Source organism: Parus major, chromosome 8 (genome assembly GCF_001522545.3).
Source record: "Parus major isolate Abel chromosome 8, Parus_major1.1, whole genome shotgun sequence".
Taxonomy (NCBI): Eukaryota; Metazoa; Chordata; class Aves; order Passeriformes; family Paridae; genus Parus; species Parus major.
Genome location: NC_031777.1, coordinates 4,447,991 through 4,465,835, shown reverse-complemented (window position 1 = coordinate 4,465,835; position 17,845 = coordinate 4,447,991). Strand labels below are relative to the sequence as shown.

At 40.0% G+C, this 17,845-nt stretch overlaps 1 protein-coding gene across 3 annotated transcripts in view; it reads right to left on the bottom strand.

The window, feature by feature from the left end:
• Nucleotides 1-17,845, bottom strand: part of BRINP3 (BMP/retinoic acid inducible neural specific 3) — a 195,802-nt gene that overhangs the window by 84,465 nt on the left and 93,492 nt on the right. For all 3 annotated transcript variants that reach the window (XM_015636227.2, XM_015636229.3, XM_015636228.3), the window contains one exon: nucleotides 3,836-4,026. In XM_015636227.2, the coding sequence (XP_015491713.1) occupies nucleotides 3,836-4,026 (191 nt within the window). The remainder of the gene's footprint in view (nucleotides 1-3,835; nucleotides 4,027-17,845) is intronic.

Here is a 17,845-nt window from a genome sequence, read left to right as displayed (position 1 = left end):
GTGCACGTTAATTCTATACAGGCCATCTGTTTAAGGATTTAAATTTTTTCTTCATTAAGTAGACGGAAGTGGAAAGAAAGTTAATGTACTTTGTGCTTTTTCCCCTCCCCTTAGCTTCCATAATCTTTGTTGCTGTGGAATTTACATATCTGGACGGGAGGTGTGACTGGTGCTTGCAAGTCTGATGCAAAATTTTCAAGTTCTTTTCTCACATCAGTCATTTGAGACTGTCCTCTCCTTCTCTTATTTGCCAATAGTTTGTATCTTACTTTGAGGGAGTGTTATGGAAAGCAAAGGTCGTATCAGCAGTTAGTGTAAGTGCTAATAAATCCTTCAGAATTCATTGAGATTCACTGTTTTACACCACCTGACAATTTTCCCCATCTTTGCAGGCAGAATAAATGCACAGCTCCAGGGAAATACTAATGAGGAGCAGAAAAGCTGGCACTTGTGGAAAAGTAAAGGTGTAACATCACACTTGCAGGGCTGTAATCAGAGGGGTTGGGGTCGAGCTGATCTGCCCACACCTGTTAAGACTGCCTGTTTTAAATACAAAACTACCTTCTGATTCACAAAGCCTTCAACAACATCAAGGGCTATTTCTTGACCCAGAGAGCTGAATGGATTGATGGTCTGGTAATGAACACCTTGAGCAGAGATGACTGACAATAGCAGTAAAAATAAATCTACCTGGAACATTCCAGATGACCACTTAGTTTCTTAACGAGGTTTTCCTTTCATAGGAACCTTCGGCATTGTCCTGCAAATTGGTTTATTCAGAGCAGTTGACTTGTTTCCAGGTGCAAGGAGGACTTCCTTGCAAAGCTGTCTTCCCAAATCAGTCTCACTTCACCCAAATGCCTGGAACAAGAGCCTATCATCTCATTGTGGTGTTCTAACTATCCTCATCACCAACTCTACTGCTTTGTTGAATGGCCTTTTCTGTAGGAACAGCATTAAAGGGAAAGTCTTTAACTCCGGGGGGATTTGGTTTTGTCCCCTCTCACTCATCCCACAGTGGTAGCCCAGGCTTCCCTACAGCCTCCAGCTCCAAAGCTCACACCTGTTTTTTGCAAGCCATTAAGGTGTAGTTCCAGCAAACTGGACTACCATTGCATGACATTGTGAGCAGGCAAAAAAGAGAAAAGTATAAATGCAAAACAAAAGGAGGGGAAGTAATACTGAGTGTTCAGTCTGCTGGGTCATACAGGGTCCTTCAATCATGCAGCTTGAAGCTGCTCGTTATGGACTTTGGGCTTGTGTCACAAGGAGATAAAATTTCCATAAGAAATAAAAGCAGTGAGAAATGTCACTTTCCACATTATCTTGTGGCAGCAAGAAATATGGAACTTTTTTCCCTTAGTTCTCATTTCCTAATGCCCTTGAGGGGTGTATTTCTGTGTTTGTGAATAAAGACTAGGGGATGTTTCACAAACAACCATGTGCAAGAGTTCCCTTTATGCTCAAAAAGGGATCTTTATGGAAACCAAATGGTCACAGAGGCACACAAATCTTACCACAGCATCATTCATTTGCCAAGTTTTCCTTTCTGTCCATGAATACAGATGATTGGGGATTCATTATATAAAAGCACTGTGCACACTCCGTTTGGTCTTCTGCTTTTAACAAGCTGCATAAGTGACAAGCTTTCACAATAAAACAACTTGTAATTAAAGGGAAAGTACTAATACATTATTAAAATAATAAAAAAATCTAATTACATGTTAATCAGATGTGGACAAGCATCTGTGGGAATCCCCATTCAATCCAGCCCAAAAATGAGAACTAACACATCCAGGAAAGTATGGGTTTATTAGCTACCTCATGAAAGCTTTCCAAGAAATTACTAATTCCCTGTAATTATTGTAATTGAACCAATTTTTCAAAGTATTCAGCACCCATCCAATGATAATGTAAGGCAGCAGGTGTGCCTCAAATCATACCTAGAAGTTGAGACTAGGGACCTAAGTCAAATCCCAAGTTAATACGAAAACTCCATTGGACTTCATTAAGCGGTGACAGAGCCCAGAATTCAACACTGTCTCCTTCTGAGTGAAAATTTGGGCAAGGCTGTGGCAGCTACTGCAATTTAGAGCCTTTCTGAGGTGAGAAAATGGTACTTTGCCTCAGCTTCCCTGCAGCAAATCCTGAGGCTTTGGGGAGAATATTGAATGTCTCAGCTAGAATTTTCAAATGTCTTCAAAGGAAATAACATTAAGTTTTAGTTTTACTTAGGTCCAGACCTCCTGAAAGTTGTCAGCTCCGTGGCTCTTTGGTGATCAGTGTGACACTGCTGCTTTGAATGTAAAGATCAGTTGTGGTCATGTTAGGCTGTTTTCCTAGAGCTCTCAGATCTAATTTCACCCTGACAATGAATTTCATCACATGGCTTTGGAGCTACTGCTATTTACATTAATTAAGAATTAGCAGATAGGTAGCCATACTGAAAAATAATTTTTAGCACTGGATAATCCCTGAAGTAGGATACATGTTGCAGCCAAAGCTTTAATTCTTATGCTTTCTATTTTAAGAAACATTTTCTTTGTTCTTCACCATTTAGTCTCCTTATTCAAATGTGCCATGTGTTCTATACTCAAGAAATAAGTCATTTATAAAACATGTATATTTGCATGCAAAAATACTCAAAGTAATTAAAAGAAATTCAGGGATTTTTTGTTACAAATTTCCGGTCAACACACTTCAATTGTTCTTCAAATTCTAATGGTAATGCTGCAGAGGTACTAGTTCCCAAAATAATGATAGAAATTAGCTCTTTATTTATTGAAATAACTACAGCAAGACAGAAATCCCTCTTGTTTCTAGGATGGTCTCTTTCAAAAGGAGAAGCCTCTGTGAGCCATTTGGGCTCTTGCAGATCCCAGCTATCAGCCAAGAGAGACTAGGAGGGCTCTCATTTCCTTTACAAATGGCTAGGATTCAGCTATGGAATGTATTAAAGAGAACCATTCCTCAGGTGAATAAAGGATTTCGACAAGCCTGTCCTGCAGGAAGGACACTCAATAACCAGAATTATCTTTAATATTATCACCCACGATGGGATAGAGCTGCATTTCTAAAATGTCAGTTCATTGTGTAATGCCTAGATGGGTAATCACAGGTACTAATTATCTTTCATTCGGAACAATTTATGCTCTCCTTCGAACATTAGGCCTTTTCACCGGATTTCTTCAATCCATCTGGTGACTGGATCCCAATTATCCATGGGGCTACCCTTTCCAGATTAGTCTGTGGGGACTGAAAGATGCAGATTCCATTAAGTTAATGGGAATGACATGGCAAAGCCTCATCATCCCATTTTGAAAATGCAGTCCCACTGGTTAAGTGAAGAATAATTCTAAAAAGGGCAGAGTGACAATATAGGGATTTTCCAATGGACAAAGTAGTTTAAAAAGTCTCATAAATTAAAAGATTTGCTGGAAATACTTGTTACTTGGTTTTGGCTCCATTTCTGCAGGACTGCAAAGGACCCAGATACTTCTGTAAGCTGTTAATATGTAAATTGTTACAAGGACCACTTACAGAAAAAAATGTCACTCTCCTTAAGAACTCAGTGCAAAGACCCCCAAAAGGGCAGCACAGCAGCAGCTCAGGTAAAGCACCTCAAACTTAGCAACCAGATCTCTTCTCTTTTTTGCACAAAATTCTATACACAGCAGGACAAAGGAGAAGAAGGAGTCACAAGACCTGTAGACAAAACCTGCTCCCACAGAGAGCGCTGCCCATCCTAGCAGCTTGGAGGAGGAGGAGTTGTGACCAGCACTTTTAGTCTGCTCACACCAAGCTCATCCACAACATTCCCAAGAATTAGCCCTACCTCCCAGGGTAGCTGAGAGCAGGAAATGTGTCCCATATTTCTTGATCAGGTTTTCTGTGATCTGTTGAAGGGTCGGGCGCCGTCCCAGCAGCCTTATGTTTCGGAAGAACTCGGGGGCGAGTGGCAGTGGGGAGCCAAGGAAATTTCTTCTTTCCACAGCAAGATTGTTTACTTTCCAGCGGCCAAACTCTCTGCAAAACAAAGCAGTTCTCATTCAGAAATGTGTCATTCAGACAAATGTCCTTCATTTGCAAGCAACTCTGCTCTGCTGAGTAGCTGGGGGCGACTCGCTGGGAATTACAACGGGCCTTGACAGTGATACTCTGTCATGTGTTATAGACAGGACAAGCAACGAGGGTTATTTATTAGAAGTGGAGACAGTACTCCATAATAAAATAATTGTTGGCAAAGAAAGAAATAACAACTAAGCCTCTTAGGTTGCTGCTGCTCCTGTTGCTTTTGTGTGGCTTCTGATGTGAATACTCTCTGAAACGAGACAATTTGGTAGAAACTGAAATGATAGCAATGATTTCCCCAAATGTGGAATAGATGCAACAAATATTTTTGTTAGAACAAGGTAAATTTTAAAATCTTAACAGGATAGAGTCCATGTTCTTTTGATGTTAAGTCACTTGGGTACTGAGCTGGATAAATTGGATAACTTGAACAAACACTATCACACCACATTTGACCTTACTGTGATAACTCCAATTTTCTATAGTTTTGGCTTCCATTTTGGAAAAATACAGACAGAAAGACTGATTCCTAAAAAGTGATGATGTTTCAATTGTAAGAGAGAAAAAAGTGAATTCAAAGACTAGCCCCTTCCCTTCTCCAAAATAAATCAATGACAGCAGGGAAAACAAACAAGATTTTATTAATTTAGTTGCCAATTAAGATACCAGATAGAGCTATTACTGAGAAGGACTCATTGTCCTCAAATCTAGACAAGACAGGCAGCCTTGGCATTAACTTGGCTTTTCCCAGATACAGCAATAGCTGTTTTGGTTACAGACTCTGGCAATGAAGTGCAAGGACCTGAGCATTCTGCTTTAGCCACCACTTTGTTGAGTCTTTTTTACAGCCACATCAATTAGGATTCCTCTTAGCCAAGGCTGCAGAAAAGCAAAGAGCTCAGCGAGCTTACAAGACCCTACTGAAGTTCCTGGGTAAACAGAGAGAAACACTCACGTACAAAATTAACACAAAAGCAGAAATCAAAGATGCAGCAAAAAAATAATATTTAAGGGATGCCAGAAAGAAAGGGTTGACAGTGGCTGGATGAGCAGGGCTGTGTAACACATACTCAACACTAGGATTTGTTAATGCTTTTAAGTTGTCAGTAGAACCCAGATGAATACATTTTTGTGTAGCCCTTCTGCTTCCCAGCCTCCTCCTCTTGCTCTCCTGGATCCTTCCTGCCTTTCCTCTCAGACACATTCTGGTAGGTGCCATTTTGTAATCAAAAACAAATGTGAAGAATGATGGTAGGGAACGATTTCTCTAAATTAACTGAAATTTAATGTGATTTACCAGTCAAGGGCATGAGGTAAAACAGATCCCCATAGTTCTTCAAGACTCTACACATCACCACTGAAATTCCCAAATTAGTTTTTGGGAATTGTTTTCTGATAGGGGATTTTCCAACTTCGTTTTCAGGTTTTGAAGTTTCCTCTCACAACTTTCCTTTCCTTTTAGGAAACTATAAAACCTATAACTTCTATTTGCAGCTTTTATGGAACTACTGTATATGAGTAGAGAGAAATGACAAAAATTACACACAAATATTTTTTGCCTATAAAGTGAAAAAATCCTCATTGTGTATATTGTTCACATTAATGCAGACACTAAAAATAGTGAATTACCCTGCACTGAAAATTTTTAATTTTCAACTGAAATTTTCAACTGCAATTTTCAACTGAAAAACAAACCACTAAAAAAATAAAATTGCAAAAAAAACTTTTTTTTTTTTGTTGTTGTTGTTGTTGTATAAATTCTTTGTATTCTGGTCAAATTTTTCATTTGAATACATCAGAAAAGACTGGTTAACTGTTGTTCCTAAGCAGACCAGCAAGACCTACTTTGACAGTAATAAAATATTACAAGTTTTATCTTGTAAAATATTTATTTTATGCCTTGAGGAAACCTTTAGTTCTAAGCTCACTATCTGAGCTGAGATTCAAACACAATATTAGCAGAAAAGATACAATTCTTATAAAAGACAGTTTTTTCCACCCTTGATCTGATTTTCGTTGTCAGTATTTAAGGACAGAGAAGATCACCCTAATCCCCTCAACCTGTCCCCTTTTTAGTGCAGTCAGAGGAATCTCACCAAATTCCTCTTGCTGTCACACCCTTGGGACTGAGAAGAAACTGTCCCCCAGAAAAACATCTCATCTTGACTGAAATTCCAAGGATTTCCCTGAAATCCTCAGCAATCTGTTGTGGTGTTTGACCACAGAGAGTGCACTCCATTTTCAGTTTGAGCACTGCCAGTTCCAGTTTCCAATTTTTAGAGCCCTTAATGCATGCTGGGCAACTGAAAAATTTTCTAAATATTAGATACATTCTGTGCAAGTAATTACAGCTCTTGTTTGAATCCCCTCTTAACCCTGGGCTGAGCCCATTGCCTTCCTTGGTGTCTCTCTGTCAACAGTGGGCTCAGACATGATGTCTGACAGCCCTTCTCCACAGGCAGCAAATCCTTTCTTGGAAGAGTTAAACTGGAGACAAAGGACACATCCATAACAAATTCAGAAGAATTTCCAAGTTGAGGTTGCCCTGACCTCCTCCAAATCCTTTATCTGCTGAATCCAGGGACTGGGTTATTCTGGCACTAAAGAAACCTGCTTGGCTTAAACAAATTTGAGTTCCTTCAACAGTTTTTGCTACAGAAAGATATTTTATTTTCCCAGTATGTTTACAGAGGAAGTAGGCAAATACTTTTGTAAAAGTTTTGTCATTCTTTTTTTGGTTCAGAACATATCAATGGAAACATTTATTAGTGCAGCAAGTAATCATCCTCTGAAATTCACTGCTGAGGAATCTGGGGGAGTAGAATATGGAAGATGGAACCCTTGTAAATAGATGACAGTTTTATAATTGTGCCACAGACAGAGCTGAAGCTTCCAGAGATTTTAGAAAACAGGTTTTCTATTTTGGTGAGGTCTTTCTTAAATGAAGGATTTTGGAATTTGGAGAGATGAAGACCTAAACTCTCTGGGAGAGATAAGCAGAAGGTTCACCTCTGAGGATAAAATAGGGATGCAGGACACTAGAAGAGTCTGCCTGGCTCCAGGAGAAGGGATACCTGGATTTGGACAAGTGAGAAATGAAGAGCAGATCTGACGAAATATTTCAGACTTCAGAAGGAACTGGGTTTATGAGAGTAAAGTGTAGGAGCAGGGAAAAAGCTGGGATGAAGTTCAGGGTGAGGGGTTATGGTGCATTATTTCTAGCATGTTGAGTGAAGAGGTTTTCACAAATGCTTTCTGGGTCACTAGTAGCTCCTAAAATTAGAGCTGATTTCCCTTTTTAGCAACATCCCTCCATTTAAAATCATATCCTCCTTTAAATGACACATTAATATGTTTGTCTATATACCCATCCATATAATTTCTCTTTTTTAATCTTAATTTCACTTTGCAAGCAGTGCTTTTCCCCTCTCTTGTCACCCCTTTCTGTGTCTCTAACACAAACTCTCCAGACAAAACATTTTATTTGGTGCTCAACGTGCATTATTCCCCTTTGGAAATCAAGCTCCTGCCCACTGCCAAAGGCAGACCAGCAGGTCTGGTGGAGTTAATACCTGTACTCTGAGCAGAGAAAATGCTGCTTTCCAGAGTCACTGAGTTCCATTCATCAGGAGAGCATCTCCCATAGAATAGCACGGCATCAATGCCAGCTGCTGCTCAATAAACCGATTTTCCACTGAGAACAAACACTGGAGCTATGAGAGAGGCTTGTTCTTTCTTACTCTTCATCCTCTTCTGCTCTGTAAGAGCCAAGACCAGCAGCTCCCATGGTGTTCTCAAGCAGAGAATGGCAGGTGGTACCCCCTGTGCTGCCCATCTATTTCCAGCCTGAACAATACGTGAGTCACTGCATGGAGCTCTTTAGGGCTCCAGGCAAAGCCTGCTGTGGAGAAGGATGATGGCTCAGAGTTCCCAGGCTTGCACAAGAGAGAGGAAATCAGTCAGTCTGGCTCCTAGGATGAAGCCTATAATGGAATTGTGTTATTATCATAAGTAGTGCCTGAAGCCATGGGCAGCATTCTCTCCATCTTCCCAGATTTCAGAGCCATGGATTTGCATGTGCTGCCACAAATCTGGTCCCTGGCTGGTTTGCTGCCATGGCCATGGGAGCCCTGGAGCCCAGCAGTGCTGATTCAGGGTCAGGGTGGGCCAGAGCCTGTCTCCTGCCAGTAGTTCTGCTGGGGATGTTAGGATGAGGAATGACCAGCCAGAGTCAGTGTGGGATGAAAAGAAGCACAGTTTAAAATGCAGTTGTCATTTCAACATTATTTCTTTTGTTAATGACGTTGAGAGAGATGTTTAATCTCGGGAAACCATTAGTGTTCTGACAGGAAAGACCTGATACTAAAGTATCATACAAGTTTTGGACAAATTTTTACCTTCAAAGAAGCTTAAATTGCAAGTGGATCTGAGGGGAATCCTAGGACAGAGGCCAACAAGGGCTGTCAATGTATTCTTTGAGTTTCAAGCCATAGCTTTTTTTCCAAATGTGTACATTAATTATACTCTTGCTTCTATCACTGTATTCATTTCAATACATTTTAAACCTTATGGCATGGGGAGCTATATGGAAAGCTCTCCATAAAAATCTAGATAAAGGAAATTTTAAAAATGCCATTGTACTCTAAAATGGTAGTGTGAGGAGATTTGAAATGGGAATATAATCTTTTCCATTGCACTGACTGAATCAGCCTATAAAGAGGTTTACTGTGAGTTTGATGGATCCTGCATAACTGCCTACGGTCAACCACACACAAAACAGAGCCCAGGCAAAATTAATAATGTTAGGCCTCATTTTAAGTAATTTTTTGTGCTTTTTAAATCAATATTATCACTGGTAAGCATAAATAATATTGAATAATATTGCGATATAATGTGGAGAACACTCTTAGAAAATGAGCTTCATATAATTTCTAATACAAAATGTGTTCCTTTTCCTTAAGGTCTTCTAAATGAGACACCTTCACTCTTGGATGGTGAGAACATGACTGCTTTGAATGGGCTGGAATGACAGTGGGAGCCTGAATCCAATGTTTTCCCATGCAGCTGCAAGTTCTGCTGCTGGCAGAACAATACATGATGTTTTTCTCCTCCTTCCTTCGTTAAAAGCCCGAGGATTTCTAATGCCAGAGGCCATGGCTTGAATAAGGCCAAGATGAGCTGAAAGTCATTTCATTAAGCTTCTACCTGCTAGCATTTCCAAAATAGGAAGTACAGAAAATATTTGTTAGAAAAAAAAATTATACTTTTAAAGAGAGGATTCACCCAGGTCTAGAGTCAGGTAATATCCAAGACTGTGTTATTCACAGATTGTCAAGTGAAAATATCCTCCTTACCAGCACAGGTCATAGAACTTTCAATGCTTTTTAAAATCAGTTAAACAATCTGCCACAACCTTTACTAAATGCTTGTTGTGGTTGATTTTTCTATCCCAGGTGGAAAAGGGAATTAGTTACATTGTGGCTGAGCAGCCTCCTGAAAATCTCTGCCTTTGTACAGAAACATGATAGTAGAGAAAAACATTGCAATATGAACAGAGTAAACAGAACAACCTCCCTTGAGGAAAAGAAGCAGGACCTGATAGCACAGAACACATCTCAACCATGTCCCAGAACATTTTAAATTATCTACATGTGGTGATCAGAAAGGAAAACATTCAAGATATAATAAGCTCTTTTTAAACATATTTTCCCTCGATAAAATGGAAAGTATTTCTTCATCAAGTTTATGCTTGTAATTGTCTGACATCTTGCCAAGGTCAGAACAGAAAGGTTTACTGAACATATGCACTCTTTTCCATACTATTGCTTTTTACCCTACAGTGAATAAGCACTATCAATAGGATTTCTTTTTATCCTAAAATCTTTTTAGCCTAGTAATTTCTTTTCCTTTCTATGCCTTTTTTGCCTTATCAGCTTCCTAGCATTTGAAATTCTACTTCCAGAACTAGAATTCATCAGTATCAGCTTCACTATCTTCTGGCATTATGCATATGAAATACATGGCAATGTATTAATGAATTTTAATAAAAAGTACATACATTATACCTAGAATGTACTCAGATATATTTCTTTTTTATGAATACCGATAGTCAGATTACTGCATCAGCTACTGTGACATCAGTGATTTCAAACTTCACACCTCTCATGAACATCAAAGGAACAAGAGGAAGGAAAGTGGCTTTCCTTTTGTGCATGTCTGATTGATATTTAGCTTCTATAACCTGAGTACTGAAAAATTTCCTCCTCTGATGAAATCCAAGACAGAATTCTTTCTGTATCTTGTCCTGTGGTATTGCTTGCCTTTTACCCATAATTTGTGCTTAACTTCCCAACACCTTTGTGAACACTCATTCAGGAACTCACCATCCACATGTTTAGCTGGGCCTATATTCATACAAAGGTATTTGCACAAAATCAGCAGCTCCTAATGACTAAATCTTATTTACTTCCTGCCTCAGAGGCAGCTCAATCAGCAGATTTAAGTCAGAAATGCACTTTCCAGGAGCACATTGCAAATGGCACAAGGGATAAACAGCAAGTGCAGTACTTCAGAACTGAAATGTGTTTGTATGAACCATCAGAGTGAGGAACTGGTGAATTATCTTGTCAGATCCCACCAGTTTGCACAGTCTTGTAAGACAAGGATCAAATTCCAAGCAAATTATTCATTAGCTCTGCATGTGAGCAGTGAGCAGAGAGGAATGGGAGAATTCCCAGTAAAACCAACCCTTGCCTTCACCACATCTGGATCAGAAAATGAGTGGGATGTTTGGGAGGTGTTTGGTACAGCCTGAGGAAACAGGAGATTGATTTTGCACCTCTTTTGTATCTCTGGGGTTCATTTTCTCAGATGTGCTTTGGCCTGTAGGTACTTTCAAGTGCATGCAAATATCTTAGAGTGAATGGCAAGAGGATGGGGCCAGACCCTTCAGTGGTGCCCAGAGACAGGGCAAGGGACAACGGGCACAAGCTGAAACACAGAAAGTTCCACCCAAATAGGAGGAAAAACTTCTTTCAGGGTGGCAGAGCACAGGACAGGATGACCAGAGGGGCTGTGGATTCTCCTTCTCTGGAGACATTCCAAACCTGCCTGGGTGTGATCCTGTGCAGCTGCTCTGGTGACCCTGCTTTAGCAGGGCTTGCACTGGATCATCTCCAGAGGCCCCTTCCAACCCCAGCCAGTCTGGGATCCTGTGAAAATGATAATAACAACTTGGGTTTACAACCTGCAGGTAAGATGGTGATATATTTGGAGTCAAAAATCAAAAGTCCATCCAAATAATTACAATAATCCATTCTCACTGGTTTATAAATTTATTCTTCCTTGCAAAAAGTATTGATTTCATGGTTTTTCATATGTCCTAGAGGGACTGGAAAACTGTTCCTTCTCCCCTTGACAGTATCAAGAGAGACTCCAACACCTTGTACCTGCAAGCTCAAAGCATCCTTTTTTCCCAGTTCACATCTGCTCATAGGAATAATTTATTATCTAAATAGATAACAGGTTTGATAAAATGGTGCATTTGTTTAGACTGGCAGAAGACAAATGAAATCCAAAAAATTCCTCTAACCTGAAGATTCTTGCTCTTTTTTCATTTTATTTGTGACTGTTATGAAAGCCAATCTTGAGGAAAAGGTATGGATTTATACATTGTAAATGGGACAAAAAAACTGTCTCACTTTCAAAGAAGGTATCTTACCTATAGATAAAACTGTAATTAACCCTTGAAATGGAGACAACTGCCCTGAAAATGAGGTTTTTTACACAATAAGGAGAAGAATTATGAGAAAGAGAAGCAAAAAGGTCTGTTTACATTCATTTTGCCTAATCTTAAGAGCCAATTGATATTATGGTCCTGTCCCTGTGGTTAATTGTACAGGAGAAAAAACCTGATTATTCTGGATCCTAAGAAAATGAAACTCAAAAGTCTCTGGAACTCTCATTGGGGCAGGACTTTAGGGATTTGGCTACACCTTATACTGTTTCAAAATCAGCATGAAAAGCATGCTCTTATTCCATCTCTTTTTGTCCTGACTAAAAAGAAAAATAATTGAACCATGTTTCTTGAAGAGATAAGGAAGAAATTTGAATCTGTGGAAGTGTTTTAGTGCATAAATCAAGACATGAAAATACACTTTATGAAGAATGAATCAGCATAAAGGTCTGTTTGAGAAAATAAAATGGAGAGGATTCATAGATTCAGAGTTGATGGATACTTCCAGATGAATCACAGGGGAAACACAAACTGCTAAAATTTTTCATCATTGTATGATACAACTCATAGTCTCAAAGTCTTTGAAATGCCTTTTATTACCATTTTTACAAGTTCTGTTTCAGAACTCCAAATTGATCTGTAGTACTGGGCAATGGAGAGGCATACAGACAACCCCACACCATGATAAATGATTTAAAATTTGAAAGGAGCGTTCTTACTCACCTTAGTTCTCATTTGAAAAATGAAGCACAGTCAGGATAAGAATTCTGGCAGTGCTTTGAGCAGCCATGACCTCCTTCTACCCCGTACCCAGAGCCAAACAAAAGAATTTTCTGACCTGGATAGTGTGGTGGGGAGTGTGAGTTCTTAAAGCCTTTGGAAGCTGTTTGCTTGCTTGTTTCTGGGATGTTACTGATGCTCAGGATTGGCTTGTGTTTGGTGACACAGAGACCAAATTCCCTTCTATTCAAAACAAAAGCTGTTACTGATGTTACTCCTATCTGCCTGAAAGAGGGAAAAGGTACCCAAATTGTTGGCTTCAAACAAAATATATAGTCTCAAATATATTCTCAAAGAAATACTGATCCAAAGCTTTATTTATGAAGCTGTATATAAAATCCAGAATTGCTCCTTTTCCAGGAAGCATGTTGTATAAACTTAACCTTCTACAGTGTAGATTATTTGGCTCATTTTCTATTCAATTTATAAGTTTATCCTTCCAAAGTGGAGGCTTTTTGTCTCCAGTTTGATGCCAGCAGTGCTATTTACAGCACTGATGGATGACAGTTACTTAACCTGCACTTGAATTTATAAAGGCAGTTGTTTCTACCAACCCTCTGGGATGAGTCTGGCTTCACACAAGTGTAAATCTCACAAACACATGCATAAATGCTGTCTTGATATTGTGAAATATAACAACTGCACTGTTGTTGTCTGTAGCAATTCAAATTGTTAAAAGGAGTAGAAGGTAAACCAAAATATTTCCTGAAAATACTTTGGTGTTTTGTTTATTTGTTTAGCTCTTGGGAGAATGTACAGATGATCTTCTTTGCATCTAAATGCTGTCCTCCTATGCAAGTGTTGCTTCACTGGCAGCAGGAAATGCTCAGATCTCTACGTGCACACAAAAAAAAATAAGTCATGAATTCTTTTTCAGCATATGAAAATGTTTCTACAACAGCAAAGGACGTTTCTCTTTTAGGAAAACTATTTGTACTAATTCCAAACTAAAATTGGAGTGCTGGTTTATTAAAAATGACCCTGGTGTTCTTTTTTCCAGTGGACTAAATTGCACCTATCTCTAAAGAAGCAGTGGAATTGCACTAATGATGAGCTAAACAGAGAATCAGGGCAAGAAAATTGTCAATATAATCCCAGATTATAAACACAGAGCTACCTAATGCTCTTAACTAAATCAAAGCATTGGATGGGAGTTCAGTTATTCATTTCTGCAACAGAAACAGTGAAGTGTTAAATGTGTTCTGCGAAAGAACAAAGCCTATATTTATGTTACTTTATGGAATCACAGAATCCCAGAATGGTTTGGGTTGGAAGAGACCTTAAAGCCCATCCAGTCCCACACCCTCTGCCATGGACAGGGACACCTCCCACTAGTCCAGGGTGCTCCAAGCCCCATCCAGCCTGACCTTGGACACTTCCAGGGATCCAGGGGTAGCCACAGCTTCTCTGGGCACCCTGGGCCAGGGTCTGCCCACCCTCACAGAGGGATTTTTTCCTAATATCCAATCTAACTTATTCTCTGCCAGTGGGAAGTCATTCCCCCTTGTCCTGGCACTCCAGTTCCTGATGAATTGTCCCTCTCCAGTTCCCTGGAGCTCCTTCAGACCCTGGAAGGCTCCCTGAGGTCTCCACACAACCTTCCCTTCTCTGGGCTGAGCATTCCCAGCTCTCCCAGCCTGTCTGCACAGGGGAGGTGCTCCAGTGCCCCCAGCAACCTCATGGCCTCCTCTGGACTCATTCCAACATTTCCATGTCCTTAACTTGAGGACATCAGGACTGGACACAGAACTCCAGGTGGGGTCTCAGAAGCACAGAGTAGAGGAGGAGAATCCCCCTCCTCAACGTGGTGGTCACAGTGCTTTAGTTGGTGGTCACAACTGGACTCCGTTGGTTTCTGGGCTGGGAGCCCTCAGGGCCACCTCACAGGGAGTTCCTCCTCACCCAGCACCTCCAAGTCCTTCTCCCAGGGCTGTCCTCAGTCCCTTCACTGCCCAGCCTGTTGGTGTATTTGGGATTGCCCTGACCCCCAGCTGCAGGACCTTGCACTTCATTTTATGGAACCCATGGGGTTCACACAGCCCCAGCTCTCCAACCTGTCCAGTCCTTCCTGAATGGTAAAGATGTGGAAATCACACAAGGTGGGGGAACAAACTGGAAAACAAAACCTTCAGGTCTCTGGGAATCCTACAAAACCGGACAGGTCAGCTGGTAACATACCTTGTAATGCATCCATTGGAGAGTTACACATTTTGTATGCAACCAGACCTATTCTGAAGCTCAACCTGCATTAAAAATTCTGAGGAAGATACTTAACCCCTCTACAGAGTCCAAATATGAGCTTTTCTAAGAAGTTGTAAATAGAATGAAGCTCCACATATTTACTATTATAAAACCTATGTATTGAAAATGCATTAATACAAAATTTCTGTGCTTCTGAATTGATTTCGTTATCACCCCCAGCGCCTTTGTAGAAGAGGTCTTAGAATAAAAGAGGTGATTTTGGAAAATTTCAAATGGGATATAAACACCAGAGGGAGATAAATACTATTAATAATGCCATGTAATTATCATCTACAGTGTAGATTTAGTTATAATACCACAAGTCCTGACACAGAGTGGGAGGGACTGGAACTTTATGTACCCAGCAGAGGTTGGGACAAGAACTGCAGACCAGGGACATACTTTACAGCCAAGAGGAGCAATACATGACATATCATCCCAAACATTTAGCTATGGGCAGGGTTACTCTGCCTTTCTCTTCCATTTTTTTCATGTAACATGAGTGTTATCATATCTGGGAGAAGTGTAAGACGTGTAGGCTGGTTGAAATAAAGAAGAAGCAAAATAATTGAATTTAAATTAGCATAAAGATTATTACTTATCTTCTAGGTATATTTCAGTCTGAGGTTGATTAGCCAATAATTTCAGATTATTAACCACAATATAGGAACCATGCTTTGGACCACATTGTCCTGGCTGCTGTTCTGCTGCAGGCTTAGGATAATGAGAGCCTACATGAACATTGCAGGTTTTTCCTTGGAAGCTTGCTCAGGAAGAAACAGAATGAAACATGGCTCTACAGGTCTAGAAATAAATCCAAGATTAACTGATTTCCCAATCCATATGCCCAACAGACATGATGGTGTTTATTCTCCAACTTCTTTGTGTAAAGAACAATGCTGAGCAATTACCAGGGATTCAGTTTTGGCCAGAATAAAATTAACATTTGCTCTTAATGTCTCGGCCAATATTATTTTTTTTTTTGGTTGTAGCACTCGCCAGTTCTGCACTGCTGCCAAGGAAAAGCATCAGTGTACCTCTGCAGTGTGTCTTGCTTTCCCTGAATCAAGTGTTAAATATAGTCCAGTATTTTATGGATAATATGTTCCATTAAATGAAAGGTGTGAGAATAAATGGGTCATTTGTATCATACTTATGGGCAATGGCAGTGCACAAGACAAATCTGATGGCATAGGGTCCTGTGAGCAGTTGCAAAATCTTGCCCTTTGAACTGCCAGCTTGAATACAGTTCAAGGTGCAACAAAACAGGCATTTTTGACATCTGATAGTCATTGTGAAAGGACCCTTAATTCTAGTTCCTGGGGGAAATATATCAACATATTGCAGGAGCAAGCTAACCAGCATATTCATAAACAGTCTCACTGAAAACAAGGCAAAAACCACGTAACACCAGAGTCTGCTCTTCCTGTCTCACAACATGTAAGCAGTGGGAAAAAGAGACAGGATGGTTGAAAATTTCCTTTCACCAAGATAAATGCTCACTGTCCTTGTGCAAGGCTGTCCTGTATGAGTGAGAAATCCACAATCACCAACGTGTGTAGAGATATTCATGTTCTCTGAGCTGGACCAAGGATGGTACAGCCTGGTGCTTCACCAGGTCAGAGAGTTGCTGTGTTGAACAACTTCCCTCCCCCTTGAACCTAGGACCAGGTGAAATGAGGTCAAAGAGCAGAAAATTAATGACTGACCAAACAGCACAGAAACAGAAATCTCGCTGACATGAGACTCCTTGCTGTACTTTTCCTCTCAGAAGTAGCTCACATACAAACAACGCCACAAACCCACAACTTCCCCTATCCCCCAGTACTATCTCTGTCAGGCAGGAAGAGGCAGAGGTAGATATTCTTCTGATTTGAGGAATTTCTCCATTTTGAGATCTCAAATATCTCAAATTTGAGGAGTATCTCTCCTTTTGATTTTCAGGCAGGAGCTCAAACACTGCATCATAAACTTCAAACAGCTGCTCAGACACACAGAATAGAGCTACCATCTTCATTACTCTCCTTTCTGCTCATCCTAAACCTGACACTTGTGTGTGGTTGAGGTTTGACTCCTCTTGCCAGAAGGTCACCTCAGAGTGGTGATAATTATTCCATTATTCCTCTCCAACAAGGCCCATGGACATCCATGCCCAGGGGTGGTCTACAGCAATAGTGGTCTCAGCCCGCTGAAACCACAGCAGAAAAAGGAGAAAAGCAGTTTTCCAGAAGAAATTAATAATCCCTGAAAGAGCACTGGCCTTCATCTGATCAGGTGAGATGTGCCACAAGATGTGCCATATACTGTTGCCTCTCTGGGGACCATCCTGAGACCTTTTTATTTAATTTTTTCCCCCCAAGAAAATTCACAAGGAAAATCCAGGGATGTCCTGCTCTGAATCTGGATAAAACCAAAAATGCACTTGATATGAAGAATTAGAAAGAGGTCTTGGATCCAGCAATTCTGACATAGTCATGAATCCCCGCACCCTTCCAAGAGAAACTTGACCCAGCAGCAGCTGCACAGATAAGAATAAAGACTTTCTTCACCTCTTTAACCTAAATAAGCACACAAAATTCACTGCTAAATAGGGACTATTTAAATGCTAATTGGTACAGCAGGTGATTTCATTTCCTCTCTGAGTTTTCCTTGAAACAGAAATAAAAAGAGTTGCAGCAGTCCAAGCCTTTTTTGTTATTAAAATAGTTGATTCTGTTGTAACTTGTGCTATGTGGTATTGCTGCATCTTGTGATAACTAATGAAATTTCTGAAATTGAAGAAAACTACAGGAAAAAATATCCTCCACATCTTATATCCGTGTCACATTAAAATTAATTTGCTGAACCGAAGAAAAGTTAAAAGTTGGTATAAATCAAATACTTTTCAATTGCACTGTAATTTTTAATCTATTTTCTGTTTAATAGTTGAGTACACCATGGCTTATGCGAAAATAACAAAAATATAAAATACTACTCATGCAAATTTTGGTTTTCCAGTGGAATTTTTGTAGCATTTTG